This window comes from Nerophis ophidion, linkage group LG21, assembly GCF_033978795.1.
Source record: "Nerophis ophidion isolate RoL-2023_Sa linkage group LG21, RoL_Noph_v1.0, whole genome shotgun sequence".
In the NCBI taxonomy this organism is placed as follows: Eukaryota; Metazoa; Chordata; class Actinopteri; order Syngnathiformes; family Syngnathidae; genus Nerophis; species Nerophis ophidion.
Genome location: NC_084631.1, coordinates 42,799,099 through 42,816,135, shown reverse-complemented (window position 1 = coordinate 42,816,135; position 17,037 = coordinate 42,799,099). Strand labels below are relative to the sequence as shown.

The window sequence follows — 17,037 nt, the reverse complement described above, 5'->3', positions numbered from 1 at the left end:
TTAATCAGTGCTTTTAAAAACCCACATTCAGGCAAGGAAAAACTGCAGCAAAGACCCCAACTGGAGGGAAAAAGAAAACCTTGAGAAGCAGGAAGTCCCTTTCCCAGCTGCCATGGAAGTAAGTGTGGACTTTTAATGTAAAACCATTCATGTCAAGGTCATTGAGGTGCACTTTCTTAACATTGAAAGTTGAAATCCAGGAGGTCAAACTCGTGTGAAACAATGATTTTGAAAATAATGGTTAGCTGCTCCTTTTCCTTTAGGCTTTTCTATATGGCCAATAAGACTGTACAAATAGTCATGAAATTATTGATAAAAATATGCAATTTTACCATGAAATAACTCCTAGTTGTAATGCGGAGGCTTTGCTTTCAAATATTCCATTCTTTCGACTCCATACCTGGAAGTCGGCTTTTACTATTTAGCCAGAGTTTTCTTTCAGGTGTGAACTCGTCAGTGGTCGCCGCCCCCAAAGACGGGCGTCTCAAACATCTCGAAGCGGTACAAGGTGACGTCAGGGCGTGACGCGCGCTGCTTGAACCAGTTGTAGACGGCCATCACTGGGATGGCGATGACGGGCAGCACGCACAGAAAGACGATGAAGACGAACACGGCGTCTGGATAGGACTTCACCTCCGGTTGGGGAAACAGTTCCTAAAGAAAAATGCATGTTTGGACATTTGGTGGCCATTTGACGTTGTTTCTTGTTTCTTACATAAGCAGGGTTCCAGGTGTCGTATTTGGGCCTCTCCGTGGCCTGCAGCGCCACGTACGCCAACAACACCACCAGGAGCATCAAGGGACTGATGAACCTCCAACAGATCTGCCAGTACAGGTGAGGCCTCCTCCCGATCATCAGGTAGATGTCGTCGCTGAAACTGAACACACCCGCGTTACACCTGCTGGGCTGGCTGACTGACCCTCGTCCACAGGTGTCGTACTTTGTCATGCTGTGGACGTACACCACGCCGATAACCTCAAAAAATGCGATGATGAGCAGAGGGATGGAGCCCACGTAGCTGTTGAAGACCCCCACCCAGTAGCTCCCGGAACCCTGGGCGAAGATCAGCGATATCAAGAAGGCCAAGAAGCAGAAAAGCGCTGTGACAAAAAAGAAAACAGATAGCAGTCAAGTGTTGTGGAGGACATGTTGCATACGTGTTGTGGAGGACATGTTGCATACATGTTGTGGAGGACATGTTGCATACATGTTGTGGAGGACATGTTGCATGCATGTTTGTGGAGGACATGTTGCATGCATGTTGTGGAGGACATGTTGCATACGTGTTGTGGAGGACATGTTGCATGCATGTTGTGGAGGACATGTTGCCATACATGTTGTGGAGGACATGTTGCATGCATGTTGTGGAGGACATGTTGCATGCATGTTGTGGAGGACATGTTGCATACATGTTGTGGAGGACATGTTGCATACATGTTGTGGAGGACATGTTGCATACATGTTGTGGAGGACATGTTGCATACATGTTGTGGAGGACATGTTGCATACATGTTGTGGAGGACATGTTGCATACATGTTGTGGAGGACATGTTGCATACATGTTGTGGAGACATGTTGCATACATGTTGTGGAGGACATGTTGCATACATGTTGGATACATGTTGTGGAGGACATGTTGCATGCATGTTGTGGAGGACATGTTGCATGCATGTTGTGGAGGACATGTTGCATACATGTTGTGGAGGACATGTTGCATACATGTTGTGGAGGACATGTTGCATGCATGTTGTGGAGGACATGTTGCATGCATGTTGTGGAGGACATGTTACATGCATGTTGTGGAGGACATGTTGCATACATGTTGTGGAGGACATGTTGTGGAGGACATGTTGCACGCATGTTGTGGAGGACATGTTGCATGCATGTTGTGGAGGACATGTTGTGGAGGACATGTTGCATACATGTTGTGGAGGACATGTTGCATGCATGTTGTGGAGGACATGTTGCATACATGTTGTGGAGGACATGTTGCATACATGTTGTGGAGGACATGTTGCATATATGTTGTGGAGGACATGTTACATGCATGTTGTGGAGGACATGTTGCATGCATGTTGTGGAGGACATGTTGCATACATGTTGTGGAGGACATGTTGCATGCATGTTGTGGAGGACATGTTGCATGCATCTTGCATGCATGTTGTGGAGGACATGTTGCATACATGTTGTGGAGGACATGTTGCATACATGTTGTGGAGGACATGTTGCATGCATGTTGTGGAGGACATGTTGCATGCATGTTGTGGAGGACATGTTGCATGCATGTTGTGGAGGACATGTTGCATGCATGTTGTGGAGGACATGTTGCATGCATGTTGTGGAGGACATGTTGCATGCATGTTGTGGAGGACATGTTGCATGCATGTTGTGGAGGACATGTTGCATGCATGTTGTGGAGGACATGTTGCATGCATGTTGTGGAGGACATGTTGCATGCATGTTGTGGAGGACATGTTGCATGCATGTTGTGGAGGACATGTTGCATGCATGTTGTGGAGGACATGTTGCATACATGTTGTGGAGGACATGTTGCATACATGTTGTGGAGGACATGTTGCATACATGTTGTGGAGCACATGTTGCATGCATGTTGTGGAGGACATGTTGCATACATGTTGTGGAGGACATGTTGCATACATGTTGTGGAGGACATGTTGCATACATGTTGTGGAGGACATGTTGCATGCATGTTGTGGAGGACATGTTGCATGCATGTTGTGGAGGACATGTTGCATGCATGTTGTGGAGGACATGTTGCATGCATGTTGTGGAGGACATGTTGCATGCATGTTGTGGAGGACATGTTGCATGCATGTTGTGGAAGACATGTTGCATACATGTTGTGGAGGACATGTTGCATACATGTTGTGGAGGACATGTTGCATACATGTTGTGGAGGACATGTTGCATACATGTTGTGGAGGACATGTTGCATACATGTTGTGGAGGACATGTTGCATACATGTTGTGGAGGACATGTTGCATACATGTTGTGGAGGACATGTTGCATACATGTTGTGGAGGACATGTTGCATACATGTTGTGGAGGACATGTTGCATGCATGTTGTGGAGGACATGTTGCATGCATGTTGTGGAGGACATGTTGCATACATGTTGTGGAGGACATGTTGCATACATGTTGTGGAGGACATGTTGCATACATGTTGTGGAGGACATGTTGCATACATGTTGTGGAGGACATGTTGCATACATGTTGTGGAGGACATGTTGCATACATGTTGTGGAGGACATGTTGCATGCATGTTGTGGAGGACATGTTGCATGCATGTTGTGGAGGACATGTTGCATGCATGTTGTGGAGGACATGTTACATGCATGTTGTGGAGGACATGTTGCATGCATGTTGTGGAGGACATGTTGCATGCATGTTGTGGAGGACATGTTGCATACGTGTTGTGGAGGACATGTTGCATACGTGTTGTGGAGGACATGTTGCATACGTGTTGTGGAGGACATGTTGCATACGTGTTGTGGAGGACATGTTGCATACGTGTTGTGGAGGACATGTTGCATACGTGTTGTGGAGGACATGTTGCATACGTGTTGTGGAGGACATGTTGCATACATGTTGTGGAGGACATGTTGCATACATGTTGTGGAGGACATGTTGCATACATGTTGTGGAGGACATGTTGCATACATGTTGTGGAGGACATGTTGCATACATGTTGTGGAGGACATGTTGCATACATGTTGTGGAGGACATGTTGCATACATGTTGTGGAGGACATGTTGCATACATGTTGTGGAGGACATGTTGCATACATGTTGTGGAGGACATGTTGCATACATGTTGTGGAGGACATGTTGCATACATGTTGTGGAGGACATGTTGCATACATGTTGTGGAGGACATGTTGCATACATGTTGTGGAGGACATGTTGCATACATGTTGTGGAGGACATGTTGCATACATGTTGTGGAGGACATGTTGCATACATGTTGTGGAGGACATATTGCATACATGTTGTGGAGGACATGTTGCATACATGTTGTGGAGGACATGTTGCATACATGTTGTGGAGGACATGTTGCATACATGTTGTGGAGGACATGTTGCATACATGTTGTGGAGGACATGTTGCATACATGTTGTGGAGGACATGTTGCATACATGTTGTGGAGGACATGTTGCATACATGTTGTGGAGGACATGTTACATGCATGTTGTGGAGGACATGTTACATGCATGTTGTGGAGGACATGTTGCATGCATGTTGTGGAGGACATGTTGCATGCATGTTGTGGAGGACATGTTGCATACATGTTGTGGAGGACATGTTGCATACATGTTGTGGAGGACATGTTGTGAAGGACATGTTGCATACACGTTGTGGAGGACATGTTGGATACACGTTGTGGAGGACATGTTGCATACACGTTGTGGAGGACATGTTGCATACATGTTGTGGAGGACATGTTGCATACATGTTGTGGAGGACATGTTGCATACATGTTGTGGAGGACATGTTGCATACATGTTGTGGAGGACATGTTGCATGCATGTTGTGGAGGACATGTTGCATACATGTTGTGGAGGACATGTTGCATACATGTTGTGGAGGACATGTTGCATACATGTTGTGGAGGACATATTGCATACATGTTGTGGAGGACATGTTGCATACATGTTGTGGAGGACATGTTGCATACATGTTGTGGAGGACATGTTGCATACATGTTGTGGAGGACATGTTGCATACATGTTGTGGAGGACATGTTGCATACATGTTGTGGAGGACATGTTGCATACATGTTGTGGAGGACATGTTGCATACATGTTGTGGAGGACATGTTGCATACATGTTGTGGAGGACATGTTGCATACATGTTGTGGAGGACATGTTGCATACATGTTGTGGAGGACATGTTGCATACATGTTGTGGAGGACATGTTGCATACATGTTGTGGAGGACATGTTGCATACATGTTGTGGAGGACATGTTGCATACATGTTGTGGAGGACATGTTGCATGCATGTTGTGGAGGACATGTTGCATGCATGTTGTGGAGGACATGTTGCATACATGTTGTGGAGGACATGTTGCATACATGTTGTGGAGGACATGTTGCATACATGTTGTGGAGGACATGTTGCATACATGTTGTGGAGGACATGTTGCATACATGTTGTGGAGGACATGTTGCATACATGTTGTGGAGGACATGTTGCATACATGTTGTGGAGGACATGTTGCATACATGTTGTGGAGGACATGTTGCATACATGTTGTGGAGGACATGTTGCATACATGTTGTGGAGGACATGTTGCATACATGTTGTGGAGGACATGTTGCATACATGTTGTGGAGGACATGTTACATACATGTTGTGGAGGACATGTTGCATACATGTTGTGGAGGACATGTTGCATGCATGTTGTGGAGGACATGTTGCATACATGTTGTGGAGGACATGTTGGATACATGTTGTGGAGGACATGTTGCATGCATGTTGTGGAGGACATGTTGCATACATGTTGTGAAGGACATGTTGCATACATGTTGTGGAGGACATGTTGGATACATGTTGTGGAGGACATGTTGCATGCATGTTGTGGAGGACATGTTGCATACATGTTGTGGAGGACATGTTGCATACATGTTGTGGAGGACATGTTGCATACATGTTGTGGAGGACATGTTGTGAAGGACATGTTGCATACACGTTGTGGAGGACATGTTGGATACACGTTGTGGAGGACATGTTGCATACATGTTGTGGAGGACATGTTGCATACACGTTGTGGAGGACATGTTGCATACATGTTGTGGAGGACATGTTGCATACATGTTGTGGAGGACATGTTGCATGCATGTTGTGGAGGACATGTTGCATGCATGTTGTGGAGGACATGTTGCATGCATGTTGTGGAGGACATGTTGCATACATGTTGTGGAGGACATGTTGGATACATGTTGTGGAGGACATGTTGCATGCATGTTGTGGAGGACATGTTGCATGCATGTTGTGGAGGACATGTTGCATGCATGTTGTGGAGGACATGTTGCATGCATGTTGTGGAGGACATGTTGCATACATGTTGTGGAGGACATGTTGCATACATGTTGTGGAGGACATGTTGCATACATGTTGTGGAGGACATGTTGCATACATGTTGTGGAGGACATGTTGCATGCATGTTGTGGAGGACATGTTGCATGCATGTTGTGGAGGACATGTTGCATGCATGTTGTGGAGGACATGTTGCATACATGTTGTGGAGGACATGTTGCATACATGTTGTGGAGGACATGTTGCATACATGTTGTGGAGGACATGTTGCATACATGTTGTGGATGACATGTTGCATGCATGTTGTGGAGGACATGTTGCATACATGTTGTGGAGGACATGTTACATGCATGTTGTGGAGGACATGTTACATGCATGTTGTGGAGGACATGTTGCATGCATGTTGTGGAGGACATGTTGCATGCATGTTGTGGAGGACATGTTGCATACATGTTGTGGAGGACATGTTACATGCATGTTGTGGAGGACATGTTGCAGACATGTTGCATACATGTTGTGGAGGACATGTTGCATGCATGTTGTGGAGGACATGTTGCATACATGTTGTGGAAGACATGTTACATGCATGTTGTGGAGGACATGTTGCATGCATGTTGTGGAGGACATGTTGCATGCATGTTGTGGAGGACATGTTGCATACATGTTGTGGAAGACATGTTACATGCATGTTGTGGAGGACATGTTGCATGCATGTTGTGGAGGACATGTTGCATGCATGTTGTGGAGGACATGTTGCATGCATGTTGTGGAGGACATGTTGCATGCATGTTGTGGAGGACATGTTGCATACATGTTGTGGAGGACATGTTGGATACATGTTGTGGAGGACATGTTACATGCATGTTGTGGAGGACATGTTGCATGCATGTTGTGGAGGACATGTTGCATGCATGTTGTGGAGGACATGTTGCATGCATGTTGTGGAGGACATGTTGCATGCATGTTGTGGAGGACATGTTACATGCATGTTATGGAGGACATGTTACATGCATGTTGTGGAAGACATGTTTCATACATGTTGTGGAGGACATGTTGCATACATGTTGTGGAGGACATGTTGCATACATGTTGTGGAGGACATGTTGCATACATGTTGTGAAGGACATGTTGCATACATGTTGTGGAGGACATGTTGCATACATGTTGTGGAGGACATGTTACATACATGTTGTGGAGGACATGTTGCATGCATGTTGTGGAGGACATGTTGCATACATGTTGTGGAGGACATGTTGCATACATGTTGTGGAGGACATGTTGCATACATGTTGTGGAGGACATGTTGCATACATGTTGTGGAGGACATGTTGCATACATGTTGTGGAGGACATGTTGCATACGTGTTGTGGAGGACATGTTGCATACGTGTTGTGGAGGACATGTTGCATACGTGTTGTGGAGGACATGTTGCATACATGTTGTGGAGGACATGTTGCATACATGTTGTGGAGGACATGTTGCATACATGTTGTGGAGGACATGTTGCATACATGTTGTGGAGGACATGTTGCATACATGTTGTGGAGGACATGTTGCATACATGTTGTGGAGGACATGTTGCATACATGTTGTGGAGGACATGTTGCATACATGTTGTGGAGGACATGTTGCATACATGTTGTGGAGGACATGTTGCATACATGTTGTGGAGGACATGTTGCATACATGTTGTGGAGGACATGTTGCATACATGTTGTGGAGGACATGTTGCATACATGTTGTGGAGGACATATTGCATACATGTTGTGGAGGACATGTTGCATACATGTTGTGGAGGACATGTTGCATACATGTTGTGGAGGACATGTTGCATACATGTTGTGGAGGACATGTTGCATACATGTTGTGGAGGACATGTTGCATACATGTTGTGGAGGACATGTTGCATACATGTTGTGGAGGACATGTTACATACATGTTGTGGAGGACATGTTACATACATGTTGTGGAGGACATGTTGCATACATGTTGTGGAGGACATGTTGCATGCATGTTGTGGAGGACATGTTGCATACATGTTGTGGAGGACATGTTGGATACATGTTGTGGAGGACATGTTGCATGCATGTTGTGGAGGACATGTTGCATACATGTTGTGAAGGACATGTTGCATACATGTTGTGGAGGACATGTTGGATACATGTTGTGGAGGACATGTTGCATGCATGTTGTGGAGGACATGTTGCATACATGTTGTGGAGGACATGTTGCATACATGTTGTGGAGGACATGTTGCATACATGTTGTGGAGGACATGTTGTGAAGGACATGTTGCATACACGTTGTGGAGGACATGTTGGATACACGTTGTGGAGGACATGTTGCATACATGTTGTGGAGGACATGTTGCATACACGTTGTGGAGGACATGTTGCATACATGTTGTGGAGGACATGTTGCATACATGTTGTGGAGGACATGTTGCATACATGTTGTGGAGGACATGTTGCATGCATGTTGTGGAGGACATGTTGCATGCATGTTGTGGAGGACATGTTGCATACATGTTGTGGAGGACATGTTGCATGCATGTTGTGGAGGACATGTTACATACATGTTGTGGAGGACATGTTGCATACATGTTGTGGAGGACATGTTGCATACATGTTGTGGAGGACATGTTGCATGCATGTTGTGGAGGACATGTTGCATGCATGTTGTGGAGGACATGTTACATACATGTTGTGGAGGACATGTTGCATGCATGTTGTGGAGGACATGTTGCATACATGTTGTGGAGGACATGTTGCATACATGTTGTGGAGGACATGTTGTGAAGGACATGTTGCATACACGTTGTGGAGGACATGTTGGATACACGTTGTGGAGGACATGTTGCATACATGTTGTGGAGGACATGTTGCATACACGTTGTGGAGGACATGTTGCACACATGTTGTGGAGGACATGTTGCATACATGTTGTGGAGGACATGTTGCATACATGTTGTGGAGGACATGTTGCATGCATGTTGTGGAGGACATGTTGCATGCATGTTGTGGAGGACATGTTGCATACATGTTGTGGAGGACATGTTGCATGCATGTTGTGGAGGACATGTTGCATACATGTTGTGGAGGACATGTTGCATACATGTTGTGGAGGACATGTTACATACATGTTGTGGAGGCCATGTTGGGTACATGTTGTGGAGGACATGTTGCATACATGTTGTGGAGGACATGTTGCATACATGTTGTGGAGGACATGTTACATACATGTTGTGGAGGACATGTTGCATACATGTTGTGGAGGACATGTTGCATACATGTTGTGGAGGACATGTTGCATGCATGTTGTGGAGGACATGTTGCATGCATGTTGTGGAGGACATGTTGCATGCATGTTGTGGAGGACATGTTGCATGCATGTTGTGGAGGACATGTTGCATACATGTTGTGGAGGACATGTTGCATACATGTTGTGGAGGACATGTTGCATACATGTTGTGGAGGACATGTTGCATACATGTTGTGGAGGACATGTTGCATGCATGTTGTGGAGGACATGTTGCATGCATGTTGTGGAGGACATGTTGCATGCATGTTGTGGAGGACATGTTGCATACATGTTGTGGAGGACATGTTGCATACATGTTGTGGAGGACATGTTGCATACATGTTGTGGAGGACATGTTGCATGCATGTTGTGGATGACATGTTGCATGCATGTTGTGGAGGACATGTTGCATACATGTTGTGGAGGACATGTTACATGCATGTTGTGGAGGACATGTTGCATGCATGTTGTGGAGGACATGTTGCATGCATGTTGTGGAGGACATGTTGCATACATGTTGTGGAGGACATGTTACATGCATGTTGTGGAGGACATGTTGCAGACATGTTGCATACATGTTGTGGAGGACATGTTGCATGCATGTTGTGGAGGACATGTTGCATGCATGTTGTGGAGGACATGTTGCATGCATGTTGTGGAGGACATGTTGCATACATGTTGTGGAAGACATGTTACATGCATGTTGTGGAGGACATGTTGCATGCATGTTGTGGAGGACATGTTGCATGCATGTTGTGGAGGACATGTTGCATGCATGTTGTGGAGGACATGTTGCATGCATGTTGTGGAGGACATGTTGCATACATGTTGTGGAGGACATGTTACATGCATGTTGTGGAGGACATGTTGCAGACATGTTGCATACATGTTGTGGAGGACATGTTGCATGCATGTTGTGGAGGACATGTTGCATGCATGTTGTGGAGGACATGTTGCATGCATGTTGTGGAGGACATGTTGCATACATGTTGTGGAAGACATGTTACATGCATGTTGTGGAGGACATGTTGCATGCATGTTGTGGAGGACATGTTGCATGCATGTTGTGGAGGACATGTTGCATGCATGTTGTGGAGGACATGTTGCATGCATGTTGTGGAGGACATGTTGCATACATGTTGTGGAGGACATGTTGGATACATGTTGTGGAGGACATGTTACATGCATGTTGTGGAGGACATGTTGCATGCATGTTGTGGAGGACATGTTGCATGCATGTTGTGGAGGACATGTTGCATGCATGTTGTGGAGGACATGTTGCATGCATGTTGTGGAGGACATGTTGCATGCATGTTATGGAGGACATGTTACATGCATGTTGTGGAAGACATGTTTCATACATGTTGTGGAGGACATGTTGCATACATGTTGTGGAGGACATGTTGCATACATGTTGTGGAGGACATGTTGCATACATGTTGTGAAGGACATGTTGCATACATGTTGTGGAGGACATGTTGGATACATGTTGTGGAGGACATGTTGGATACATGTTGTGGAGGACATGTTGCATACATGTTGTGGAGGACATGTTGCATACATGTTGTGGAGGACATGTTGCATGCATGTTGTGGAGGACATGTTACATGCATGTTATGGAGGACATGTTACATGCATGTTGTGGAAGACATGTTGCATACATGTTGTGGAGGACATGTTGGATACATGTTGTGGAGGACATGTTGCATGCATGTTGTGGAGGACATGTTGCATACGTGTTGTGGAGGACATGTTGCATGCATGTTGTGGAGGACATGTTACATGCATGTTGTGGAGGACATGTTGCATACGTGTTGTGGAGGACATGTTGCATGCATGTTGTGGAGGACATGTTGCATACATGTTGTGGAGGACATGTTGCATGCATGTTGTGGAGGACATGTTGCATGCATGTTGTGGAGGACATGTTGCATGCATGTTGTGGAGGACATGTTGCATGCATGTTGTGGAGGACATGTTGCATACATGTTGTGGAGGACATGTTACATGCATGTTATGGAGGACATGTTACATGCATGTTGTGGAAGACATGTTTCATACATGTTGTGGAGGACATGTTGCATACATGTTGTGGAGGACATGTTGCATACATGTTGTGGAGGACATGTTGCATACATGTTGTGAAGGACATGTTGCATACATGTTGTGGAGGACATGTTGGATACATGTTGTGGAGGACATGTTGGATACATGTTGTGGAGGACATGTTGCATACATGTTGTGGAGGACATGTTGCATACATGTTGTGGAGGACATGTTGCATGCATGTTGTGGAGGACATGTTGCATGCATGTTGTGGAGGACATGTTACATGCATGTTATGGAGGACATGTTACATGCATGTTGTGGAAGACATGTTGCATACATGTTGTGGAGGACATGTTGGATACATGTTGTGGAGGACATGTTGCATGCATGTTGTGGAGGACATGTTGCATACATGTTGTGAAGGACATGTTGCATACATGTTGTGGAGGACATGTTGGATACATGTTGTGGAGGACATGTTGGATACATGTTGTGGAGGACATGTTGCATACATGTTGTGGAGGACATGTTGCATACATGTTGTGGAGGACATGTTGCATGCATGTTGTGGAGGACATGTTGCATACATGTTGTGGAGGACATGTTGCATGCATGTTGTGGAGGACATGTTGCATACATGTTGTGGAGGACATGTTGCATGCATTTTGTGGAGGACATGTTGCATGCATGTTGTGGAGGACATGTTGCATGCATGTTGTGGAAGACATGTTGCATACATGTTGTGGAGGACATGTTGCATACATGTTGTGGAGGACATGTTGCATGCATGTTGTGGAGGACATGTTGCATACATGTTGTGGAGGACATGTTGCATGCATGTTGTGGAGGACATGTTGCATACATGTTGTGGAGGACATGTTGCATACATGTTGTGAAGGACATGTTGCATACATGTTGTGGAGGACATGTTGGATACATGTTGTGGAGGACATGTTGGATACATGTTGTGGAGGACATGTTGCATACATGTTGTGGAGGACATGTTGCATACATGTTGTGGAGGACATGTTGCATACATGTTGTGGAGGACATGTTGCATACATGTTGTGGAGGACATGTTGCATACATGTTGTGGAGGACATGTTGCATACATGTTGTGGAGGACATGTTGCATACATGTTGTGGAGGACATGTTGCATACATGTTGTGGAGGACATGTTGCATACATGTTGTGGAGGACATGTTGCATACATGTTGTGGAGGACATGTTGCATACATGTTGTGGAGGACATGTTGCATACATGTTGTGGAGGACATGTTGCATACATGTTGTGGAGGACATGTTGCATACATGTTGTGAGGACATGTTGCATACATGTGGAGGACATGTTGCATACATGTTGTGGAGGACATGTTGCATACATGTTGTGGAGGACATGTTACATACATGCTGTGGAGGACATGTTGCATACATGTTGTGGAGGACATGTTGCATACATGTTGTGGAGGACATGTTGCATACATGTTGTGGAGGACATGTTGCATGCATGTTGTGGAGGACATGTTGCATGCATGTTGTGGAGGACATGTTGCATACATGTTGTGGAGGACATGTTGCATACATGTTGTGGAGGACATGTTGCATGCATGTTGTGGAGGACATGTTGCATGCATGTTGTGGAGGACATGTTGCATGCATGTTGTGGAGGACATGTTGCATGCATGTTGTGGAGGACATGTTGCATACATGTTGTGGAGGACATGTTGCATGCATGTTGTGGAGGACATGTTGCATACATGTTGTGGAGGACATGTTGCATACATGTTGTGGAGGACATGTTGCATACATGTTGTGGAGGACATGTTGCATACATGTTGTGGAGGACATGTTGCATACATGTTGTGGAGGACATGTTGCATACATGTTGTGAGGACATGTTGCATACATGTGGAGGACATGTTGCATACATGTTGTGGAGGACATGTTGCATACATGTTGTGGAGGACATGTTACATACATGTTGTGGAGGACATGTTGCATACATGTTGTGGAGGACATGTTGCATACATGTTGTGGAGGACATGTTGCATACATGTTGTGAAGGACATGTTGCATACATGTTGTGAAGGACATGTTGCATACATGTTATGGAGGACATGTTGGATACACGTTGTGGAGGACATGTTGCATACATGTTGTGGAGGACATGTTGCATACACGTTGTGGAGGACATGTTGCATACATGTTGTGGAGGACATGTTGCATACATGTTGTGGAGGACATGTTGCATACATGTTGTGGAGGACATGTTGCATGCATGTTGTGGAGGACATGTTGCATGCATGTTGTGGAGGACATGTTGCATGCATGTTGTGGAGGACATGTTGCATACATGTTGTGGAGGACATGTTACATGCATGTTGTAGAGGACATGTTGCATGCATGTTGTGGAGGACATGTTGCATACATGTTGTGGAGGACATGTTGCATACATGTTGTGGAGGACATGTTGCATGCATGTTGTGGAGGACATGTTGCATACATGTTGTGGAGGACATGTTGGATACATGTTGTGGAGGACATGTTGCATGCATGTTGTGGAGGACATGTTGCATGCATGTTGTGGAGGACATGTTGCATGCATGTTGTGGAGGACATGTTGCATGCATGTTGTGGAGGACATGTTGCATGCATGTTGTGGAGGACATGTTGCATGCATGTTGTGGAGGACATGTTGCATGCATGTTGTGGAGGACATGTTGCATGCATGTTGTGGAGGACATGTTGCATGCATGTTGTGGAGGACATGTTGCATACATGTTGTGGAGGACATGTTGCATACATGTTGTGGAGGACATGTTGCATGCATGTTGTGGAGGACATGTTACATGCATGTTGTGGAAGACATGTTTCATACATGTTGTGGAGGACATGTTGCATACATGTTGTGGAGGACATGTTGCATGCATGTTGTGGAGGACATGTTGCATGCATGTGGTGGAGGACATGTTGCATGCATGTTGTGGAGGACATGTTGCAGCATGTTGTGGAGGACATGTTGCATGCATGTTGTGGAGGACATGTTGCATGCATGTGGTGGAGGACATGTTGCATGCATGTGGTGGAGGACATGTTGCATGCATGTTGTGGAGGACATGTTACATGCATGTTGTGGAAGACATGTTTCATACATGTTGTGGAGGACATGTTGCATGCATGTTGTGGAGGACATGTTGCATGCATGTTGTGGAGGACATGTTGCATGCATGTGGTGGAGGACATGTTGCATGCATGTGGTGGAGGACATGTTGCATGCATGTTGTGGAGGACATGTTGCATGCATGTTGTGGAGGACATGTTGCATGCATGTTGTGGAGGACATGTTACATGCATGTTGTGGAAGACATGTTTCATACATGTTGTGGAGGACATGTTGCATACATGTTGTGGAGGACATGTTGCATGCATGTTGTGGAGGACATGTTGCATGCATGTTGTGGAGGACATGTTGCATGCATGTGGTGGAGGACATGTTGCATGCATGTTGTGGAGGACATGTTGCAGCATGTTGTGGAGGACATGTTGCATGCATGTTGTGGAGGACATGTTGCATGCATGTTGTGGAGGACATGTTGCATGCATGTTGTGGAGGACATGTTGCATAAATGTTGTGGAGGACATGTTGCATGCATGTTGTGGAGGACATGTTGCATGCATGTTGTGGAGGACATGTTGCATACATGTTGTGGAGGACATGTTGCATACATGTTGTGGAGGACATGTTGCATACATGTTGTGGAGGACATGTTGCATACATGTTGTGGAGGACATGTTGCATACATGTTGTGGAAGACATGTTTCATACATGTTGTGGAGGACATGTTGCATACATGTTGTGGAGGACATGTTGCATACATGTTGTGGAGGACATGTTGCATGCATTTTGTGGAGGACATGTTGCATGCATGTTGTGGAGGACATGTTGCATGCATGTTGTGGAGGACATGTTGGATACATGTTGTGGAGGACATGTTGCATACATGTTGTGGAGGACATGTTGCATACATGTTGTGGAGGACATGTTGCATGCATGTTGTGGAGGACATGTTGCATGCATGTTGTGGAGGACATGTTGCATACATGTTGTGGAGGACATGTTGCATGCATGTTGTGGAGGACATGTTGCATACATGTTGTGGAGGACATGTTGCATGCATGTTGTGGAGGACATGTTGCATGCATGTTGTGGAGGACATGTTGCATGCATGTTGTGGAGGACATGTTGCATGCATGTTGTGGAGGACATGTTGCATGCATGTTGTGGAGGACATGTTGCATGCATGTTGTGGAGGACATGTTACATGCATGTTGTGGAAGACATGTTTCATACATGTTGTGGAAGACATGTTGCATACATGTTGTGGAGGACATGTTGCATACATGTTGTGGAGGACATGTTGCATGCATGTTGTGGAGGACATGTTGCATACATGTTGTGGAGGACATGTTGCATGCATGTTGTGGAGGACATGTTGCATGCATGTTGTGGAGGACATGTTGCATGCATGTTGTGGAGGACATGTTGCATGCATGTTGTGGAGGACATGTTGCATACATGTTGTGGAGGACATGTTGCATACATGTTGTGGAGGACATGTTGCATACATGTTGTGGAGGACATGTTGCATACATGTTGTGGAGGACATGTTGCATACATGTTGTGGAGGACATGTTGCATGCATGTTGTGGAGGACATGTTGCATGCATGTTGTGGAGGACATGTTGCATACATGTTGTGGAGGACATGTTGCATGCATGTTGTGGAGGACATGTTGCATACATGTTGTGGAGGACATGTTGCATACATGTTGTGGAGGACATGTTGCATACATGTTGTGGAGGACATGTTGCATACATGTTGTGGAGGACATGTTGCATACATGTTGTGGAAGACATGTTGCATACATGTTGTGGAGGCCATGTTGCATACATGTGGTGGAGGACATGTTGCATACATGTGGTGGAGGACATGTTGCATACATGTTGTGGAGGACATGTTACATGCATGTTGTGGAGGACATGTTACATGCATGTTGTGGAAGACATGTTTCATACATGTTGTGGAAGACATGTTGCATACATGTTGTGGAGGACATGTTGCATACATGTTGTGGAGGACATGTTGCATACATGTTGTGGAGGACATGTTGCATGCATGTTGTGGAGGACATGTTGCATGCATGTTGTGGAGGACATGTTGCATGCATGTTGTGGAGGAAATGTTGCATACATGTTGTGGAGGACATGTTGCATACATGTTGTGGAGGACATGTTGCATACATGTTGTGGAGGACATGTTGCATGCATGTTGTGGAGGACATGTTGCATGCATGTTGTGGAGGACATGTTGCATACATGTTGTGGAGGACTTGTTGCATACATGTTGTGGAGGACATGTTGCATACATGTTGTGGAGGACATGTTGCATACATGTTGTGGAGGACATGTTGCATACATGTTGTGGAGGACATGTTGCATACATGTTGTGGAAGACATGTTTCATACATGTTGTGGAAGACATGTTGCATACATGTTGTGGAGGACATGTTGCATACATGTTGTGGAAGACATGTTTCATACATGTTGTGGAAGACATGTTGCATA

At 45.3% G+C, this 17,037-nt stretch overlaps 1 protein-coding gene and 1 long non-coding RNA gene across 2 annotated transcripts in view; one reads left to right on the top strand and one right to left on the bottom strand.

Moving 5' to 3' along the window:
• Positions 1–298: 298 nt before the first annotated feature.
• LOC133540128 (sodium-dependent neutral amino acid transporter B(0)AT3-like) overlaps positions 299–17,037 on the bottom strand; it is a 34,177-nt gene continuing 17,438 nt past the window's right edge. Inside the window, exons 12-14 of the mRNA XM_061882644.1 lie at positions 942–1,101; positions 716–878; positions 299–654 (exon numbers count right to left, since the gene is read on the bottom strand). Coding sequence (XP_061738628.1) covers positions 454–654; positions 716–878; positions 942–1,101 — 524 coding nt within the window. The 3' untranslated portion in view covers positions 299–453. The remainder of the gene's footprint in view (positions 655–715; positions 879–941; positions 1,102–17,037) is intronic.
• LOC133540129 (uncharacterized) overlaps positions 299–17,037 on the top strand; it is a 20,324-nt gene continuing 3,585 nt past the window's right edge. The window contains exons 1-2 of the long non-coding RNA XR_009803565.1: positions 299–638; positions 721–835. This is a non-coding gene — a long non-coding RNA (uncharacterized LOC133540129). The remainder of the gene's footprint in view (positions 639–720; positions 836–17,037) is intronic.